Genomic DNA, 18,176 nt, shown 5'->3' with positions numbered 1-18,176 from the left:
GGTCACAGCTCCTGCATTTCCACCCCTGCGTGTACAGGCTGTTTTCCCCAAGGTCACAGACGGTCAATGCAAAGGGGACCTGGAATACGACTCGGGGTGACAAGGAGAGGCCTGGTCCGCGGAGCCGGGGCGCCTACGAGCGCGCCCGGACTCTCACCCAGCGGCGGCGCGGCTGGCGGGGGTCCGACGCGCGCCCCCGCCCCTTGCCGCCCGCCACCCAGAGCCTTTCCTCGCCGCCGCCAGCGTTTCCGGAAGCCCCGCCCCCCCGGTGCGCCCTCAAGTTTCTCCTAACTTTTCCGCGGGTCCGGCTGGGCGCCCCGCCCTCCGGCAGGTGACGTAACAATGGTGCAGCACCGCGACCAATGGGCGGCGTCGGGGGCCGGCAGCGCGGGCCAATGGCGGTAGCGGACCGTCCCGCGGTCCTGCCCGGCCGGGGCCGCACTGCGCCGCCCGCCGCCCGCCCGCCGCCGGCGCCCGCACCGCCGCCCAGCGATCTGCTTGCGGCGGTTCAGAGCGCGGCTGCGGCGGGCGCGGGCGGCGGCGGCTCCTTCCCGTCAGTCCTGGGACCTTCGCCTCCGCGCCTACCCGCGGAGGGACAGCGCGCGCTTCCGCCCGCAGCGGGGGCGGGGACGTCAGACCCTCGGCCCCACGGCCCCCCACGGTGAGTCCCCCTCACCTAGCTCTCAGCCCCAGCCCTGGGCGCTCTCCCCTGGCCGCCGCCCCCCTCACGCCCCCTGGGCACCCGCACCCGCAGATGCAGCCCTCGTTACGCTCACTGCCAGCCCACAGAAACGCTGGCCTCGCTCCCGGCGACCCGAGGTCCCCCGTGCCTCCGGGAGGGGATCGGGAGGAGCGGCTCGGCGGCCCGGGGCGCGCCACCCAGCCCTCGCCAGCCCAACCCCCCGTCACCCAGCCGCGGCCGTGACTCAGTGCCCAGTGACGTGGGGCGGCCCAACTTTACGTAACCCTCCCGGCGCCCCACGATGTCCACACTGGGTACCCCTGGGGCGCGGAGGCCCAGGCGTGGGGGGCTGTTCCAGTCCCAGCACTCCCCAAAAGGGCGCTGTGCCTGCAGCCCGCTCCCACCGCGCCCACCTCTGTAACTTAGTCACCCAGACCCTTTGTGTCCGAGGACTTAGCCTCGAGAGAAAGCAGAGGGTACCTGGGGCCGTGGTCCGAGGCCAGGGCTCAGGTTGAGGGCAAGGTCTGGGCTCCCTGTGGGTTGGGAAACCCCAAGTGTGGAATGAGTCCAAAATGGGCGGCAGGAGATCCGGGTTGTAGGCCTGGCTTCACCCGGACTTGTGACTGATCTCGGACAAGCTTGTCCCTCGCTGGAAAGTGGGGTGACGGGCCTGCTTCGTCCAGTGGTGGGCAAGGTCGGGAGCCGTGGGCGACTCAGGACCTGCAGGCCGTGGTGTGCCGCACACCAGTCTCCGTGTTGCCTCCGCTCGCTTGCCAGCCTCCTCCCAGGAGCCGGAGGGATGTGGACATCATGTAAACATCCCACTTGGGGGGAAGGCTGGAGTCCCATCTCCACCCCCCACGCACCCTGCTGGGGTCACAGCCTGCATCCCCCTTCTTTCTTACAGATGGAGAAGCTCAGGCCCCGGGAAGGGTAGGCTCACGACTGCAGAACTAGGTGAGCTCCGAGCAGGAACCAGATGCCTGTGAGGCTAGAGTTCTGCCTCGGTCCTGCCTTGGGGGGAGACTCTAGGGGTCCCCACCCGTGGTCGAGGGTCAGAGAACTGGGTCAGGGTTAGGTAGGGCTGGGAACGGTATTTGTCGTGCAGAAAGGATTGGGCTCAGCGTGAGAGAGAGACGGCGGTGCAGTGTTCCTACCCCCTACCTGCCCTTTCCTCTAGTTGGGGTTGGGCGTGCCGGCCCAGGTGGGAGCAGGACCTCTTCCCCTGCTCTCTGGCTGGAGGGGCGTGGCCTCGTCAGTGGGTGGGGCTGGGGTGGGCTGTGGGGGAGTCTGGGAAGGGCCTGTCCAGAGAAGACGCCAGCGCAGCAAGAGTAAGGGTGTGGGAGGCAGTTCAGGGTCCGGGAGAGAAGGCAGCTGTGAGGAGTGACGGCAAGGGCCGGTCCGAAGCTGGAGGTAGGTACACGGTCCCTACGCACGGGGCCCTGTGAGGGAGGACCAGGAATCCCCTCTAAGGCCCCCGGGTTTCCCCCATTGAGCCCAGTGGTGGGGTCAGGGCCCAGACGCCTCGCCAGCCTCACCACGGTCCCCTCCGCCTGTAGGTGGAGCGCCCATGCCGTGAGGCCGGGAGTCGCCCCTCTGCCAGCATGCCGTGGGACGCTCAGCGGCCCGGGGGCGGTGCGATCGGTGGGCCCGAAGGCGGCAGCGCAGCACGCTCGCGGGCGCAGAAGCAGTGCCGGAAGTCCTCGTTCGCCTTCTACCAAGCAGTGCGCGACCTGCTACCCGTGTGGCTGCTGGAGGACATGCGCGCCAGCGAGGCCTTCCACTGGGACGAGCGCGGGCGCGCCACCGCCTACTCGCCGTCAGAGGCGCTGCTCTACGCGCTCGTGCACGACCACCAGGCCTATGCGCACTATCTGCTGGCCACGTACCCAAGGCGCGCGCTGGCCCTGCCCAGCGCCGGCTTCCGGTGCTGTGCTACGCCAGGGCCGCACGTGGCGCTGGCGGTGCGCTACAACCGCGTGGGCATCCTGCGCCGCATCCTGCGCACCGTGCGTGACTTTCCGGCAGAGGAGCGCACACGCCTGCTTGACCGACGTGGCTGCAGCCGTGTGGAGGGCGGCGGCACGTCCCTGCACATGGCCTGTGAGCTGGCACGCGCGGAGTGCCTCTTCCTGCTGCTTGGCCACGGCGCATCGCCTGCTCTGCGCGATGGCGGCGGCCTCACACCGCTGGAGCTGCTGCTGCGCCGGCTGGATCTTGACTCGGGGGCCACAGCTGCCCCTGGGGGTGTACCCACTGTACCTGGGGAGCCACGCCAGTGCCGCCTGCTGCTGCTCGACTTGCTGGTGCTGTATGCGCCTGAAGGCACCACCGGCCCGACCCGCCGCGAGCTGCTGGGTGACCGGCCACGCTGGCTGCGGCTTCTGGGCGAAGACAAGTTCCAGTGGCTAGCAGGCCTGGCGCCGCCCTCACTTTTCGTGCGCGCCATGCAGGTGCTGGTTGCATCCATCTCGCCCTGCCGCTTCCCCGAGGCCCTGGATGAGTTGCCGCTGCCGCCCTTCCTGCAGCCGCTGGACCTCACGGGCAAAGGCTAGCCCACGGGGCACCCTGAGCACTGGATTTTTGGAGAATACTATTTTTCAGAGCGTTGTACCTAGCACTTTACATATATTGATCTCTGTATATTGGAATCTCTTAATCTGTTGCGCGCATGGAGGGCGGGGCCGGGGAGGTCAGGTGGGCCCCGGCTGGAGGATCCCTGGGTCTGGCTGGGCCCCGTGCAAGAGCCAGAGCAGGGTTGAGGGGTCACATGGCTTCCAAGAGCCAGGCCTTGACTTCAGCTTCCTTCCCAGCTGGAGGAAGGAGTGCGGCGGGCAGGGGTGTGGACAGACGTGTCTAAGCAGGACCCCCAGCAGTGCCGAGGCATGAAGGCCAAGAGCGCCCCCTCAGGTCTAGGGGGGCCGTTGAGGCCCTCGTAGTGGCAGACCTTGAGGCCGCTGTGGCCCCTGGCCGGTAGGGGGCAGAAGGCTGCTGTGCTGCGGGGGGCCGGCGTGGTCGTGGCTAGGCCTCCTGGGCTCTCCTGTCCTGCACTGGTGCCTGCCCCTCCTTGGGTGTCAGTGTGACTGTCTCCGCCAAAGCTAGTCTACCCAGGCCCGGCCACCCCCTGTCACCCCCTTTGCTGTCTCCTGAGAATGAGCAGGCACCTAGCCCAGGGGCCCCAGGCCCCAGCTGGGCGCCCCCTCAGCTGGGGTTAGATGGGCCTTAGGCCCGCCCTCAGTGCGCCCTGGTCCTGCCCCCGTGGGTGTCAGACAGTGCTCATGGGTGGTGGGTGGTGAGTCACCCCGTGGGAAGCCCTCTTGTCCAGCCAGCAGAGCCAGTTTCTGCGGGAAGGTTCTGAAGGTGGAGACTGGTTAGCAGGCACATCGTGACCCTGTGGGATCGAGGGGTCCTGGTCGAGAAGCAGGGCCTGTGCCCGAGGAGCCTGGGGGCCGGGGACAGCGGCCAGGCTGCCCTGCCTGGGCGTTGCACTGGGCTGTGAAACCCAACCCGTGACCGCAGGGGCTGGAGGCCACAATGTCCTGCCAGGAGCAGGGAGCTAAAGGTCTGGGTGGTGAAGAGTGACCAGCCTGGCTGGGGTGCCCACTGCCCACCCCGCCCCCAGTGTCCCCGAGGGAGCATGCCCGGCCTGAGTGCCAGCGGGGCTCTGGGCGGTGACCCATAGGTGGGAGGGCACAGAGGGGCCTGGGTGGCAGGAAGGTCTTGCCTGGGGGGAGGGGGGAGGGCCTGGTTCTGGCCTGCACCTGCCGCCTACTCTCAGGGTGACCTGGAACAAACCCTTATCTGGGGCTTCCGTGTCTCCATGTTTTCAAAGGGGTTGGACCATTTCCAAGCTCCCTGCCTGCCTGGAAATGGCTGTGATCCGAGTCCCTGGGGGGCGTGGGGTGGTGGGTGCACAGCCCAGGGGCTGACTGTAGGTTCCAGGTGGGAGTGAGGGGCCCTCCCCTCCTGCATGCAGCGTGTCCTGGGCCAGTCAAATAGCTTCTCTGAGCTGTGGCTTTGGGGGCTGTGGACCCACATCTCCCAGCTCAAAACTTGGGGCATCGGGAGCCACTGGGTCTTCTGAGAGGCCCCAGGCCCTCCCAGCCAGGGCTGCCCTTGTGGGTGAGGGCTTCTTTGCTTTGGAGGAGACGGGGAGTGCCCAGAGCCTCAGGTCCCAGTGGCTGCAGAGGCGGGGCCTGGGGAGTGCTGGGGAGCCCTTGGAGCCCTGCCGCCGGTGCCTGGCGGAGGACCTGGGCCTGCAGACGGCTCATGTCTCCCCAGCCCCAGCCCTGCCCTGTGAGGCTGGCCCGGGGCCCAGGACCAGGTCCTGTTCCACTTCCCCTCCAGGCCTACAGCTGCCCCTTTGGTGACAACCTCCTCTGAGCTCCCCAGGCTGGGGACGGGGTGACGCTCGGGTTGGGGAGCTGCCCGGCCTGGAAGGGGGACAGGACACCTATTGTCAGGCAGGCAGGAGGTAGCGCTTGGGCTGGTTTCAGTAAAAGAAATTGCGGGCGCCATAGACGTGGGGAAGGTCAGGGCCGAAGAGGGGTGGTTTGGACGGGGGGGCGAGCGGGGGTCTGCACCATCACCCACTGGTCAACCTTGGGGCCATCTAAGGACCCCCTGGAGGGGCGAGAGGGCAGGAGGCTGGCAGTGGGCACATTAGCCCTTGACGCCCTCGCTGGGGAGGGTGGGACAGGTGGGGGAGGCTACAGGAGTCTGTGCTGCTGAGAGCTGCAGGGAAGGCCAGGGGGGACAGGGCCTGGCTGACGTCACAGCCCGGTGACAGCCGAGCAGGGCCTGACGCCTGGCGGGGCTCCCACTGGGCCTCTCTGGGGACTGGTGCCTGGCTCAGTGAGCGAGAGGTGCAGGGCGGATAAGAGTTATCTGGTGGCCACTGCTGGCCCAGAGAGGGAGGTGGGCCCCAGCTGGGCTTATCAGACTCCTGCGCCCTCTGGCCCCAGGAAGGGCAGCCAGCGTGGTCACCCTGGTGACCAGCATGGAGAACTGGGGACGCTGGAGTCGGCCAGGCCCAGCCCAGGGGCCCTTGGCAGACACCAGCTCAGGTCCTGGCCACTGGCAGGCAGCCTGGATGGCCCCGCAAAGGCCCCGCCCACAACAGGCCCACTTTTCTCTGTGGCGAAGCATGCAGGTCCCTCAGGCCTCTCAAAGGGAAACCGACAGTGGCCGGTACCGGCCACCCCACGCCCACCCGGAGGCCCACGAGCCCCAGCGTGCTAGGGCTCGGGCCAGAATCCGTACCCTAGACACCTACTGGTATCGTGACCTCATTCCCAGAGCTCAAAAGGGACACCACAGGACACTGTGTGCTGTCGCCACGGCCTGGGGGGTCCTTTGGTCCTGGCGAGGACCCTGTGCCCGGCCTCGCGGCGCCAACTTTACAGGACAGCCTCGCTCCGGGGTCACCTCGGTTTTCCCGCCGATTCCCCCCACTTTCTTCGCTCACTTCCCAGTCTCCTGTTGAGAGCAGGTTCCGGGCTGCCCCAAGTCCAGTGCAGAGCCAGGCGGCTTCCTGGGCCTCGGGAAGAGGCGACGGCCGCCAGAGGAGGCCTCGCTGGGTTTGGGCCCGTGTCAGGAGGACACAGGGACGGTGACCCGGCTGCCCCGCAGTGGCTGGGTCTGGCCACACTTTAAAACGCAGACCCAGCTGATGCGTGACAAATGCACAGACGTTGTGTGTGTAGTTTGAGGGGTTATGACAAGTGTGTACATGAGAGTGGCCACCAGCCCCATCGAGACAGAGGTGAAGAGGGAGACTTCTGCCCTGGGGGTGTTACAGACAATTCCGCGTACTGACCTCGGGGCCCGAGCAGCGCCCTCGGGCTGCCCAGAGGCCCCATGCGGACTGCGCAGCTCCTGCCCCCCGCCCCCCCCCCACCCCCCCGCCCACCCCCCTGCCTGCGCTCTGGTGCGCTCTCTCCCCGCTTTCCTATGTACACACAGACGTGTATTTTTCCTGCACGGCTTCTACATCCATGAGGTCACCACACAACTCAGCGCCTTTACACTTGCTGTCGTGTGCGCATCGCCGTGTGGTGAAACACGCCGTGAACGGTTTTAAAGAAGCTTTTGGTGACTGTTCTGTGATACCTGACACAGCTAGTGTCGTACCACAGAGTTGATGTTAGGGAGAGCCGAGCTTTTAAAATGCAAACTTTATTTTTGGAATAAATAATGCATTTACGTGGCTCAAAATTCACAGGATACAAAAAAGTACGTACTCCAGGCAACCCGTGTGACCGGCCGCTCGTGCGCTGAATGCGCTTCTTTCTGCGCCGCCCGCGCCCGGGACCCCGAACCGTCACGCCCACACCCTCCGCTCCCCCGTCTCCACGGTCGCCTCCGGAACCGGAACCGCGCCATCACCGCCACACCGGGAAAGTCCACCCTCCTGCCCTGGAGCCTGGGGGCAGACCGCCCAGCCGTGCTCGGGGAGCGCGGCGCGGCCCCTTCACGCGCCCGTCAGTCTCCGCGGTTCCCGAAGAGAAACGGGGTGCGCGCTCTCGAAGGCAGGGGTCGGGGGTGCAGCGCGTGGGTTGGAAGGTTTCGCTGCTACGGGACCCCCAGGGGCTTCCCCAGGACAGTGCCAGGCTGGGTCCCCACCCACCGCCCAGGGCCCTCCCGCAGCCGCACCCGGACCATGCACGTCTGAGGCTCTTCTCCTGGCGCGAACCGGCGCGAATCAGCGCCGCGGGCAGGCGCAAGGTCACCTCCCGCTCGGGGCGGGGTTTCCCCTCCCGGCTGTGTGTGCGCGGTCTGTAATCCGCAGCATCTGATGCTGAACAAAAACCTGCCGCCCTCCGGCTTGCCCCACCGCGTCCGTCCGCTGCAGAAAGCCCTGCCACCCAGAAACCCGGCAGCGTCCCCCCTCGGCCTCAGATCCCCAGCCTGTCGGATGTCTGTGTGTGCCGGTGACTGAGCGGCGGACACAGGGGCCATGGGGTCACACTCCCGTCCCCCACCTCCGATGCCGCCCACATCACACGGCCTCCCCAGGCCCGGCCAGGCTGCCCGGTGTCACCAGCCCTGCCGCCCAGGCTGGCCTCTAGCGTCACCCCTCCCCTGGGACCTGGAGAGCGTCGCACAGCACAGGTCGGAGCTCCCTGCGCCACCCCACGCGGGGTCCTGGGCTCTGAGTCTCCACAGGGCAAAGGGCATGGACCCTGGGGCCCCCGTGAGGACAGGAGGCTGTGTGTGAGTGCCCAGCAACACGTCCCCCACGGCCAGGCGGCACCGGTGGGACAGACACCATGTTCAGAGCCCCTGCCTGCCTGCCCCCAACGTGAAAGCCCCCGTGGGGACTCGGACAGGCCGGGTTAAACCCCTGCATCCCGTGGGAAAGGGCCGGGGTCTCTCGGGGAACCGACTCCTCCGTCGGGGTGTCGGACATCCTTCCTAGGCTTCGATCCAGGCCTTCCTGGACGTCTTCTGGAAAGCTCGGCCATTTCTTTTAAAACGTTTTTTTAAAAAACTGACTTTGAGAGAGAAACATTGGTTTGTTTTCCACTCACGCACTCACTGGTTGACTCTCGTATGTGTCCCGACTGGGGATCGAACCGCAACCTTGGTGCATGGGGATGACGCTCCAAACAGCTGAGCTGCCCCCCCAGGGTGGGGTGGGGCCACGTCCCGACCTGAGTGTGCCATTTCTTACTCGGCCGTTCCTGGGGACAGCTGTCCTGCTGTCACAGATGGGATCTTTCCCCGAATGCTGGGTTTCAGAGGGCACGTCTGACGTGTGGTTTTGTTTCTTGGAGGGCCCCTGGGGTTTGAACCCCTCCAAAGCCTGTTGGCAGTGGCCCAGCCTCAGTGGGCCCCAGGGGGGAAATGGCTCTGGTCTCTGCCTAGGACTGACCAGGGTGGACACCGGCCCCCGGGGTGACCCTGGCTGCAGGACTGCCCCCTTGGGCAGACCGGCGCCTATGCAAGCGTGGAGCAGGTCACGTGATCACACGCACTGCACTTTCCAGGCAGCGGGTCTGGTGGGTAGGTCCTTCCCAGACGGGCGGGCACGTCGGCCTCCACGAGTGCCCTCGGGGGGCACCTGGTCAGGGCTCGGAACAGTCTAGTTTATTGCACTGTCTCACAGCACAACTGAAAATTAAAACCAGCCCTGGCTGGTGGGGCTCAGGGGACTGAGCGCCAGCCTGCAAACCAAGGGGCCGCCAGTTCGATTCCTAGTCAGGGCACGTGCCTGGGTTGCGGGCCAGGTTTCCAGTGGGGGGTGTGCGAGAGGCAACCACACATTGATGTTTCTCTCCTTCCCTTCCCCCCTCTCTAAAAACAAATGAAGTCTTTTAAAAAACCCAGAAAGAAAACCGTACGCAGCACGCACTGGAGCTGACAGTGGTTTAGCCGCACTGAGCCACACACGGAGGCCCGGTGGGCTGGGGAGGGCTCGGCGCCGAGGGGTGGGCTGGGCACGCCACTTGCAGCCAACGAGCCACGGTCACCGGGGCCTCTGCTGTCCCCAGGCCGAGAGAGGGGGGTTCTGCCAAAAGGAGGCCAGCGTGTGGCCAAGTCTGGGGCCAGCATCTCGTCCTCCCTTAGCAGCCCTGGAAGACCCTGTCTTCAGGCGGCTGGTCCGTCACCGCCTGTGGCCTGCGGCCCGGGGGCTGACACCCCCGCTAAGGGAAGCAGCGGCCTCGCAGGGCTGGGCCCCGGGCGGGCTACGACACTGCGCACAGCGGCTTCCACGAGGGGGAGGGGGCTCAGGTGGGGGGTGCAGGCGAGGTGCAGCCGACCCAGGGACGGGCGTCTGGCGGGGCTGCAGCAGGCGCAGCTCCAACCTTGTGGGGGGGGGGGGGGTCAACCCAAGTGCCCGCGCTCGGTGCCGGGCTGCCAGTGGCAGGTCCTGCGACTGCCCCGCGAGTGGAGAACAGCAGGTGACGCCCCCCCCGGCCCCCCGTCTGGGAAGGTGCAGCCGAGGACGGTGCAGGCTCAGGACAAACTGGGGGAGGGACGAAAGGCCCGCCACCGGCTTCAGAAAACACATCTCTCCTACCCCCGTAACATCGGGTTTCTAATGAGGTATCTTACGCAGTCTGTACCACACCGAAGGGAGAAAGGCAACGGTTAGTAGGTTCAGGCTCTAAGGACGCCCCTGGTCTCCACGGTGCCCGCCGGTCACACGCCACACCGCCTCACGGGCACGCCTCCGTCCGCCAGCACGGCCACATCCCCCACGTCGGCTTCCTGCCGTCCCTGCCAGGGGACGCGCCCGCACGCCCGGGCCCGTGTCGCCCACCGGCCTGTGTGTGGTGGCGGAAGGGTGCTCCTGGCGGCGCGTGTGCCTGGCCTGGGCGTGCCGTGGTGTGTGCGGCGTGGTCCCCTTCCTGGCACGCCCGGCACCCACGTCTCAAACACGGCCCGGGGGCCCCGTGGGTGCCCGGCACGGAATGTGTGTGGGCCTGTGTCCCTCGCAGGAGGCGGTGGGCTGTCTCGGGGACACAGGCGGTGGCGGCAGAGCCCTGCCCTGGCTGACTCATGCTGCCCACGGACGGCTCGCCACACGGTCCCACAGGGGGAGCGGGCGTGGTCAGCGAGGGGAATGTGGCTGCAGCACAGGGGCCACTGCCCGCCCAGAGACGGCGGCCACTCCGGGCTCAGAGGCTGAGAGATGCAGAGGCGCAGCTGCTGCAGCAACAGCAGCGGTGACCGCCCGGCTGAGGCCGCGGGCGCTCAACGAGCCGGACGCGAACACGGATGAAAGTGAGTGTGGGCGTCCCCCGAGGCCGGACGTGTCTGGGCCCGAGCCGACGGGGCATGTCTGAGAGGGAGCTGTGCCCGTCCCGCCGCCTCCGCCCCGGGCGGCCCCGCCGCCGCCGCGCCTTCAGATGACCTCCCACTCGTCCTCCAGGTCCTCGGGGTGTGCGGCGGCGGCCGGGCCGCGCTGGGCGCCGTGCGAGTGGCTGAACGTCCTCGTCAGCCGCTGGAGGAGGTAGCCGGGGGGGCCGACTGCCCACAGCTCGTCTGATGAGGTCACTGCAGGGACAGGGACACACCCTCGTCAGCCACCCTGCCCGGGGGAGGGGGGGGGGAGGGCGCGGATGGGGCCTGGCGCCGGTCCTCATCCAGATGTGGCACTTCCCGGCTGGGGGCCTGGACACACTGCCCCGCCCTGTGCCCCCCTGGGCGACCCTGACGGCCCAGGTGCCCAGCCCCTCCCTCAGGTGTGACCCGGGGTGGGCTCCTGCGGGGAGGCTGAGCCTGTGGCAGTGGCCTGGGACAGCGCCGTGGGCGTGGCCCCAGGGGCCTGAGAACCCCTTGGAGCCCTCGCGGCCCAAAGCCCCGGCACCTGCCTGTGAGACACGTCGCACTCCCGGGGACCTTCTTCCAGTAGTCTCCGGCGGGGTTTTTGTCGGTGACGCCGTAGCGCCGGGCGAGGTCGCCGTTGGGGCAGCGGGCCCACACGGTCCGGCCGCTGAGCGCCAGCTGGCAGGCCTGCAGCCCTGAGGGCGGAAGGGCCTCCGTCTGCTCCGAGACTGTGGCGGCAGCGGGCCGCCCGCCCCCTCCCCACAGCCTGCGCCCGCCAGCCAGCGTGCCCCGTGGTGACAGGGTCCCGCCCAGGGCCGTGCCCGCAGGGGACCCCAGGGAAGGTGCCGGTGGCAGGGCTGGCGCAGCTGCCGAGAGCCCGAGGCTGCGGGGCAGAGGCCCCGGGTGGGGCAGGGGCAGCCGCGGTGCCCTGCCTTGGAGCGCCTGCCGGGCCTGCGCATGGTGGGCAGCGGCGGGGGGAGGGGGAGAGAAGACCACGCCACCCTGGCTGCCCAGCTGGGCAGAGGAGGGCCCCCGGGCCGCCCGCGAGGGGCGGTGCCGCGTGCTCGCGCGCCTCTACCTGGCACGTGCTCCCAGTCGGTGCCCACCGGCATCTCCTCGGTGATGCCCACGCGGACGTGCACGTTGCACCTGCTGTCCAGCGCCCACAGCATCTGGTCGTTGGGGCTGCAGTGGACGCTGACCAAGGTGAGCCCTGCAGGCTGGAAGTGGGCGAGAAGGGGAGGCGGGCGGGTTACTGCAGACGGAGCGAGGTCAAGTGCTGTGCAGAGGGAGGCTGGGGGCGCGGGTCGGGGGCTCCAGAGACTCTCAGCGCCGGCGGCTTGCTGGCGGCCAGCCTGCAGCCCCCGCCCACCCACGCCTCCCCCGCCCACCCCCCACCCGCCCGCCGGCCAGCAGGCACTCGGGCATCCGCTCTGTGCCCAGCATGGCGCCGGGGGTCAGCAGCCCGGTTCCTTGGTCCTGGGTTGTAAAGTCTGCCTGGAGGCAGACAGGCCCCTGCTCAGGCGGTCACGCACAGGCACACGGGCGCACACGGGGCCGCCGCTGGCAGGGCCACAGAGGCGGACGAGGTACCAAGGGCACATTAACTGGGCATCACACCCAGAGGCCAGGGGAGCTGCCTTGGATCCCACAGCCACACCGAGAACGCAGGGCGGACGGGAACGGCCGGGAGAGGAGGGAGGGATATGCCGGGGGTGGGGGGGGTGGGGGGGGCGGGGGGCGCGGAGCACGGCTGCCAAGCAGCAGGGCACACAGTGGCCCGCGTGGGCGGGTGGCTCTGAACCAGGGACGGCCCCTCGGGAGGCTGCGGAGGGCCTGCGGGGCCGGGGCACGGAGACGGGGGGCTCAGAGGGGGCCTGGAAGGGCGCCCAAGGCCCGAGGTCCACGGTGGGAACAGGACGCACGTGCGGGGGGGGGGGGTGCGGGGGGGCTGCAGGGGCAGGAGGGGGGCGACGTGGAGAAGACCGGGGTGGTGAGGCGGCGAAGGGCTCCACCAACACCGCTGCGCCTCTGCCACCCTTGTCGGGTCCCCGAGCCGTGGGCGCGACCCGGGAAATGTCGCTTCACAAACGTCCTCTGGGACAAGCCCCCGTGACCTCACTCCAGCGGCAAGCAGGGCAGAGGGGGCGAGGAGCCGCCGTCCGTGCAGGCCGCCCGGCGCGAGCACAGGCCGCTCTGAGGCACGATGCTCGTTCTCGCTGAACCCTAAGCCCCCCCGAGGAAGATGGGCCAAGAGGTTCCCAATCTCAGGGTCCTGGCACTCTCTCCGGACTGTCAAAGCGGCACATTCCGGGGCCGGGCCCAGCCCTGGTGCACCCGACTGCGGGGAGGCGGGGCCCCGACATGGCCCTTAGACCCGCACCCCAGTGTCCTGACTCTGGTGGGCTGCCCCTGAGGGCACCGCGCCCTCCCCTCCGTGAAGAAGCAGGCGGGGGGCCCCACGAGGTGGGCCCCACATTTGAGAGCGGTCACGCTGGCTGAAGAAGCCACAGCTGAGCCTCACACTGGCGTGGGACCACAGGGGCCCCGAGCGCCACGACAGTCCCGACAAAGAGCAAACCTGGAAGACTCACGCTCCCTGATTTCAGACGGTTTTGAAGCTGCCGTAGCCGAGTGGCGAGGCCCCGGACTGAAGACCCACGTGGAAGCCCGGGGAGCGGGACTGAGCGTCCAGACAGGAGCCCGCCCAGCTGCACGGAGTCTGACACGTTGTGGGGACCATGCCAGGAGCAGGGGGCAGTCCGCCCACCGGCGGTGCCACAGCACCTGCACGCCCACCCGCAGAGGCCCAGGCCGGACCCTCGCCCCTGCCCTGTCCAAGGTGACTGAACCAACATCATGGGACAAAGACGACTGCAAGAGCGAGACCCGACAACGCTGTCTTAGATGTGACCCCAAGGCACACGCAACGCAGAGAAAAAGACACTGTGAACCTCATCGAAAAGGGTAACTTCCTCCCCTGAACGGTCACAGCAGAGGAAGGGCAGGGACGGCCCGAGGACTGGAAGGGCGGGTTTCCAGGCCCGGCATCTAAGGATCTGGCACCCGAGTAAACAAGGACCTTCTGAACCCCGGCCACCGGACTGCTAAGACAGCGAAGGACTGGAGGAGACCTCTCTCCGAAGACAGGCCAGTGCCGACGGGCACAGGAGGAGGCGCCGGGCGCCATTCCTCCGCCACTAGGAAGCGCACCCCAGAACCACCGGCAAGCACCACTGGGAACACGGTAAGTCACGGAGCGGACTCGGGAAAGAGGACCCTCACGCACGGCTGGGGCGAATGTGGGGTGGGGCAGCTGCGTGCAGAGGGGCCTGCAGGTCCCCACGGGAGAAGCCGAGGGGCCCTGTGACCAGCTAGCCCACTCCTGGGTACACACCAGAGCCACACGGACACTGCATGGATGTCACGGTGGAGACGGTCTTCACGGTAGCCCGAAAAGTAGCAATAGCCCGAGAGCCCCGGCGGCTGCCGCGTGGGCACCCAGACGCAGCGCGCCCGTGCGCAGGCGCAGCTCGCAGACAGCGCAGGTCCGCGCTCGGCCACCGCCACGGTGCGGCGGCTGTGGTGATAAACAGAGCTGCGTGAACATTTTGGTTTCCCAATGCACATACAGGTTATGTTTACACCTCACTGTGGTCTCTCACGGGTGTAATGGCATCGTGTCTAAAAAAATAACAAGTGAAAACAACAAAAAAACAACATTCATACCTTAATGAAAAAATACTAGCCCTGGCTGCCGTAGCTCAGTGGATTGAGCGCGGGCTGCGAACCAAAGTGTCACAGGTTCGATTCCCAGCCAGGGCACATGCCTGGGTTGCAGGCCACGGCCCCCAGCAACCACACATGGATGTTTCTCTCTCTCTCTCTTTCTCCCTCCCTTTCCTCTCTAAAAATAAATAAATAAAATCTTAAAAAAGAAACAAAACTTCACAGCTTAGCAATGCTGGCCACCGCCCGAGCCCCCGGCGGGTCTGACCGCATTGCGGGGAGGCGGCCTGCCGCCCTGCGGACAACACGCAGCAGCTGCAAAGCGCCAGGCACCCGGGTCTGCCTGTGGCGGAGTCGCGCTCAGCGGCGGAAAGGAGTGCGGGACAAGCCCCCGAAACACGACACAACGTGGCAGCGGCCAGCCTCAGCAGGCCACGTGCTCTGTGGCTCCAGTTACCGGACTTGCCCGGGAGGGAAATCCGTGGGCGGAGGCGGAATGGAGGTGGCTGGGGGCTGGGGGTTGGGGGGAGTGACCGCTGGGCACAGGGCTTCCTCTGGGGGCCACGGGGATGTCCGGGAACTAGGGGTGACGAGGGCTGAGCCACACCGTGAGGGGACTGAATGCCACTGCCGGTCACAGGAAGGTGACAGGCCTTGCTTGTGACAGTGTGCTGCTGTGCAGGGTGTCGTCGTCATGGGAACTGGGTAAAGGGTGCACGGGACGTTACTTCTTGTAAGTAAATGGGCAATTGTCTCTAAAATTTCAATTAAAAAAGGCAGCGGCCTGAAATTTTGGCTTGTTCATACTCAAAACTTCATAAAAAAAGAAGGATGTGACTTATGCAATGAAGTAAATAAGGTATTTAGGATTTAAAAATCACTTGCAGCCCTGGCTGGTGTGGCTCAGTGGATTGAGCGCCGGTCCGTGAACCGAAGGGTCGCCGGTTCGACTCCCAGTCAGGGCACGTGCCTGGGCTGCAGGCCAGGTTCCCAGTCGGGGGGCGTGTGAGAGGCAACCCCACATCAATGTTTCTCTTTCTCTCTCCCTTCCCTTCTAAAAGTACAAATAAACACGATCTTAGAAAAGTAAAGCAGCAGTAAATTCTCAGAGCCAGGGGGCCTGGAAACCTTTTCTCTACTCGGCCTGTAACCGCGGCCGATGCCCTCCCCCAGGCTGTGTGTCCCCCCCCGAGGCTGTGTGTCCCCCCCCAGAGGTGACCCAGATGACCTTCCAGCCACTCTGACGGAGCTCCCCCCCACACCCGGGGGCACGGGTTCAGGCTGCCCCTCCTGCTGTGCAGACCGTCTGGGGCCGAGAGCCCCGGCTCTGGGGGCGGCCCGCGTCCCCGGGGGCAGCTCTGCGACCGCTGGCTGAGCGCGTCTGGCTCAAGTACGGCTTTACGTGGGGGGTGAGTTCGGCTCAGAATGCTGGGAAACCCAGACCCGGCTGCGCGAGGCCCCCACGCCGGGTCTGGGTAGGAGAAGCTCCCCGCCGCCCGCCCGCCGAGCCCCCGCGTCGGGTCTGAGGTGCCGCACTGTCGCGTCGCCGGATACAGGTGAAGCAGCTGAATTTAAAACCACCTTTCAAACGTTAGCCTGGCTATCTGCAGGCACAGCTGTCTTGGTCTTGGAGCCAGCCCACACAGGGAGGGGCGGCCGGAGCCTCCCACCGCGGGAGGCCCGGGTGCCGGGGGGGGGGGGGGGGGATCCCTGTGGAAGAGGAGGCGGGGCCCACTGGGGTGCAGCCGCCGGAGCACCCGCTGGACCCCTTTCCCTTCCGCGTGCGCCGTGCAAGCAGCACCGGGAAACCGAGTCAACTGTGCTGCTGGCTCCGGAGCCAATTTCATTGCACACAGAAAGTTCAGCAACTGATGAAGCGAACTCCAAAAAAAGATGCTAAACACAACTATAAATATTTTCTCCACATCCTTCTAAATGTTAGCAAGCCTGAAAACTGAGTCATTTGTTTTGAATGCTTCGTTAAAATGCACCCCAAGACTCCCAGAGGGGGAGGTTCAACCAGAGATGAGAACAGGAAACAGAAACGGAGCAACTGTGACTGCTCTGGAAGAGGGGGGTGAGCTTGACGGGTGGCTCACAACGCCGTGCCCTGTGGCCCCCCGTCCCCCCGTCCCCTCGTCCCAAGTGCAGCCGCGTCCGGCACGCGGCCCAGGACGCTCCGGCGAAGAGCGAGTCTAGCCAGCGTGCACGGAGGGCGGGGGGGTGAGTGACTGGCGGCCCCACTGCCGGGCGCGTCCTCCCAGGACTCACTCCAGCTTCATCGTCGGGGCAGTTCTGTGCTAAACCCCTGCGGGTGCATGAGGTCGCCGGCTCCGCTCCGCAGCCCGCCGGAGACAGTGCTGCTGAACGTCACACCTGGCCTCCGCCCTGGAGCACAGCCTCCAGGCCCTTCCTGGATGGGATGTGCTCCCTTCGGGCCACGTCCGGGGGCGAAGTGCTCCCACCCCTCTCAGCAGCTCTCTCCAGCGCAGCCCCCACCCCCAGTGCCCCTCCCCAGAGGTCGTGCGAGACTCTCAGAGAGGAAGGGGCACGCACGGCCCCAGTCTGCGACGCAGCCCGGCGGCAGAGCGGGGGCTGCAGGGCACAGCAGAGGCTGCCCGGCCCGGCCACCGCCACGTGCTCAGCAGCGCCCTTCCCCCCCACGGTCCTGCGCCCCTCGTCCAGCCGGCGGCCCCTTCTGACCCTGGCGTGGCTCCGTGCTGGGACCCTGCCCGCTGTCCCTGCAGGCCCTCCGCAGGGCGCGGCCGAGGTGACGAACACGACGGGGGCGTCGGAGGGGTCACCGGCGGGCGGAGGGCTGTGCGGCAGGAGGGCACGGAAGGGACGGACCGAAGTGGAAGCAGAGGAGACGGGGAGGGCAGAGAGAGGGGGGCAGAGCGACAGAACCAAAGGACAGATTCTGAGAAGGTGGGCAGAACTGTCCACCCTGCAGCTAGATTAACTGAGAAAAAGAGAGAGGAGACTCGGATTACTAGAACCAGAAAAAAAGAGCCACGCCCCTGCCAACCTTACAGAAAGGAAAGGGGCTGCAGGGGACAGGGAAAACCGGGTGCCACACCGATGAAACGACAAACGCCCGGGAAGACGGGCACTGTTCGCACTGCAGCAGGAAGAAAAAACAGAAAGTTCCGAACAGAGCTAAAACACAGACTGAGTCAGTAACAAACAAACAAACAAACAAAAAAACCCAAAAAAACCCACAAAGAAAAGCCCCGGCCTGCACTGACAAGTTCTAACGAACACGTAAGGAACGGCTGGCACCAGCCCCTCAGAAGCTCCTCCGGAAAATGTATGAGACGAAGACCCCATCGGCTCGTCTGAAAGGCCGGTGCGGCCCTGACACCGAGCCGGACGGGCGCGCGACAGGCCGGGCAGAGCAGAGGCCGCCCGTGCCCGCCCTCGCCAACGCGGACACGGGAACCGCCAAGGAAGCGCCGCCGGCCAAGCCGGCGACACCCACACGGGACCCGTCGGGTCTGCCCCAGGCGTGCGCGGTGGCCCGGCACACCAAGCCCGTCATGTCATGCGTCATGTCAGCAGAGCAAAACCCGCACGATCCTCTCAACAGACGAAGAAAAAGCACTTGGCCAAACCCAACACCCTCTCACGACAGCAAACATTCACCACGCTGGGGACAGAGGGGCCTCCCTCAACGTGCAGAAGAGCAGCGGCAAAGATGTTTCTCCCCCTCTCGTCCTCCCTGCCTTCCCCGCTCGCTCTTTAGGAGAACAAGCAAACAAAGCAACCCCACAGCTAAGAATAGCGCACTTCACGGTGAAACCCAGCACGCCTTCCCCTGAGATCAGGAGCAAGACGGGACGCCCCGCTGGCCAGCCCTTCGGCGGCGTGCGCGGGGCTCCCTCCGGGGCGAGGAGGCGAGACAGCGGGCTCGAGGGCGCCGGGCGGGAAGGGAGCAAGTACAATCGCCTCTGTCTGCAGGCACGACCTTGTATGCAGAACACCGTGG

General features: G+C 66.6%; 2 protein-coding genes across 2 annotated transcripts in view; one reads left to right on the top strand and one right to left on the bottom strand.

Annotated features, from left to right (window-relative positions):
- The first annotated feature begins 424 nt into the window (after window positions 1-424).
- On the top strand, window positions 425-3,325 carry ANKRD9 (ankyrin repeat domain 9). The gene is made up of 3 exons (XM_045823715.1): window positions 425-661; window positions 1,590-1,639; window positions 2,242-3,325. Exon 3 carries the CDS (start codon window positions 2,287-2,289, stop codon window positions 3,235-3,237), a length of 951 nt encoding a protein of 316 aa, XP_045679671.1. The 5' UTR covers window positions 425-661; window positions 1,590-1,639; window positions 2,242-2,286; the 3' UTR covers window positions 3,238-3,325.
- A 7,062-nt stretch (window positions 3,326-10,387) lies between these two features.
- TECPR2 (tectonin beta-propeller repeat containing 2) overlaps window positions 10,388-18,176 on the bottom strand; it is a 52,672-nt gene continuing 44,883 nt past the window's right edge. Inside the window, exons 18-20 of the mRNA XM_045821978.1 lie at window positions 11,538-11,679; window positions 11,005-11,154; window positions 10,388-10,687 (exon numbers count right to left, since the gene is read on the bottom strand). Of these exons, the coding sequence (XP_045677934.1) occupies window positions 10,536-10,687; window positions 11,005-11,154; window positions 11,538-11,679 (444 nt within the window). The 3' untranslated portion in view covers window positions 10,388-10,535. The remainder of the gene's footprint in view (window positions 10,688-11,004; window positions 11,155-11,537; window positions 11,680-18,176) is intronic.

This window comes from Phyllostomus hastatus, unplaced genomic scaffold (genome assembly GCF_019186645.2).
Source record: "Phyllostomus hastatus isolate PE091 unplaced genomic scaffold, TTU_PhHast_1.1 phas_scaffold_501, whole genome shotgun sequence".
Taxonomy (NCBI): domain Eukaryota; kingdom Metazoa; phylum Chordata; class Mammalia; order Chiroptera; family Phyllostomidae; genus Phyllostomus; species Phyllostomus hastatus.
Note: the sequence above shows the minus strand (reverse complement) of the source record. Positions and strands in the feature narration are given on the sequence as shown.

What these genes read in the sequence shown, in the direction of transcription:
- ANKRD9 (XM_045823715.1), top strand. Translation starts at nt 2,287, where the DNA reads ATGCCGTGGGACGCTCAGCGGCCCGGGGGCGGTGCGATCGGTGGGCCC.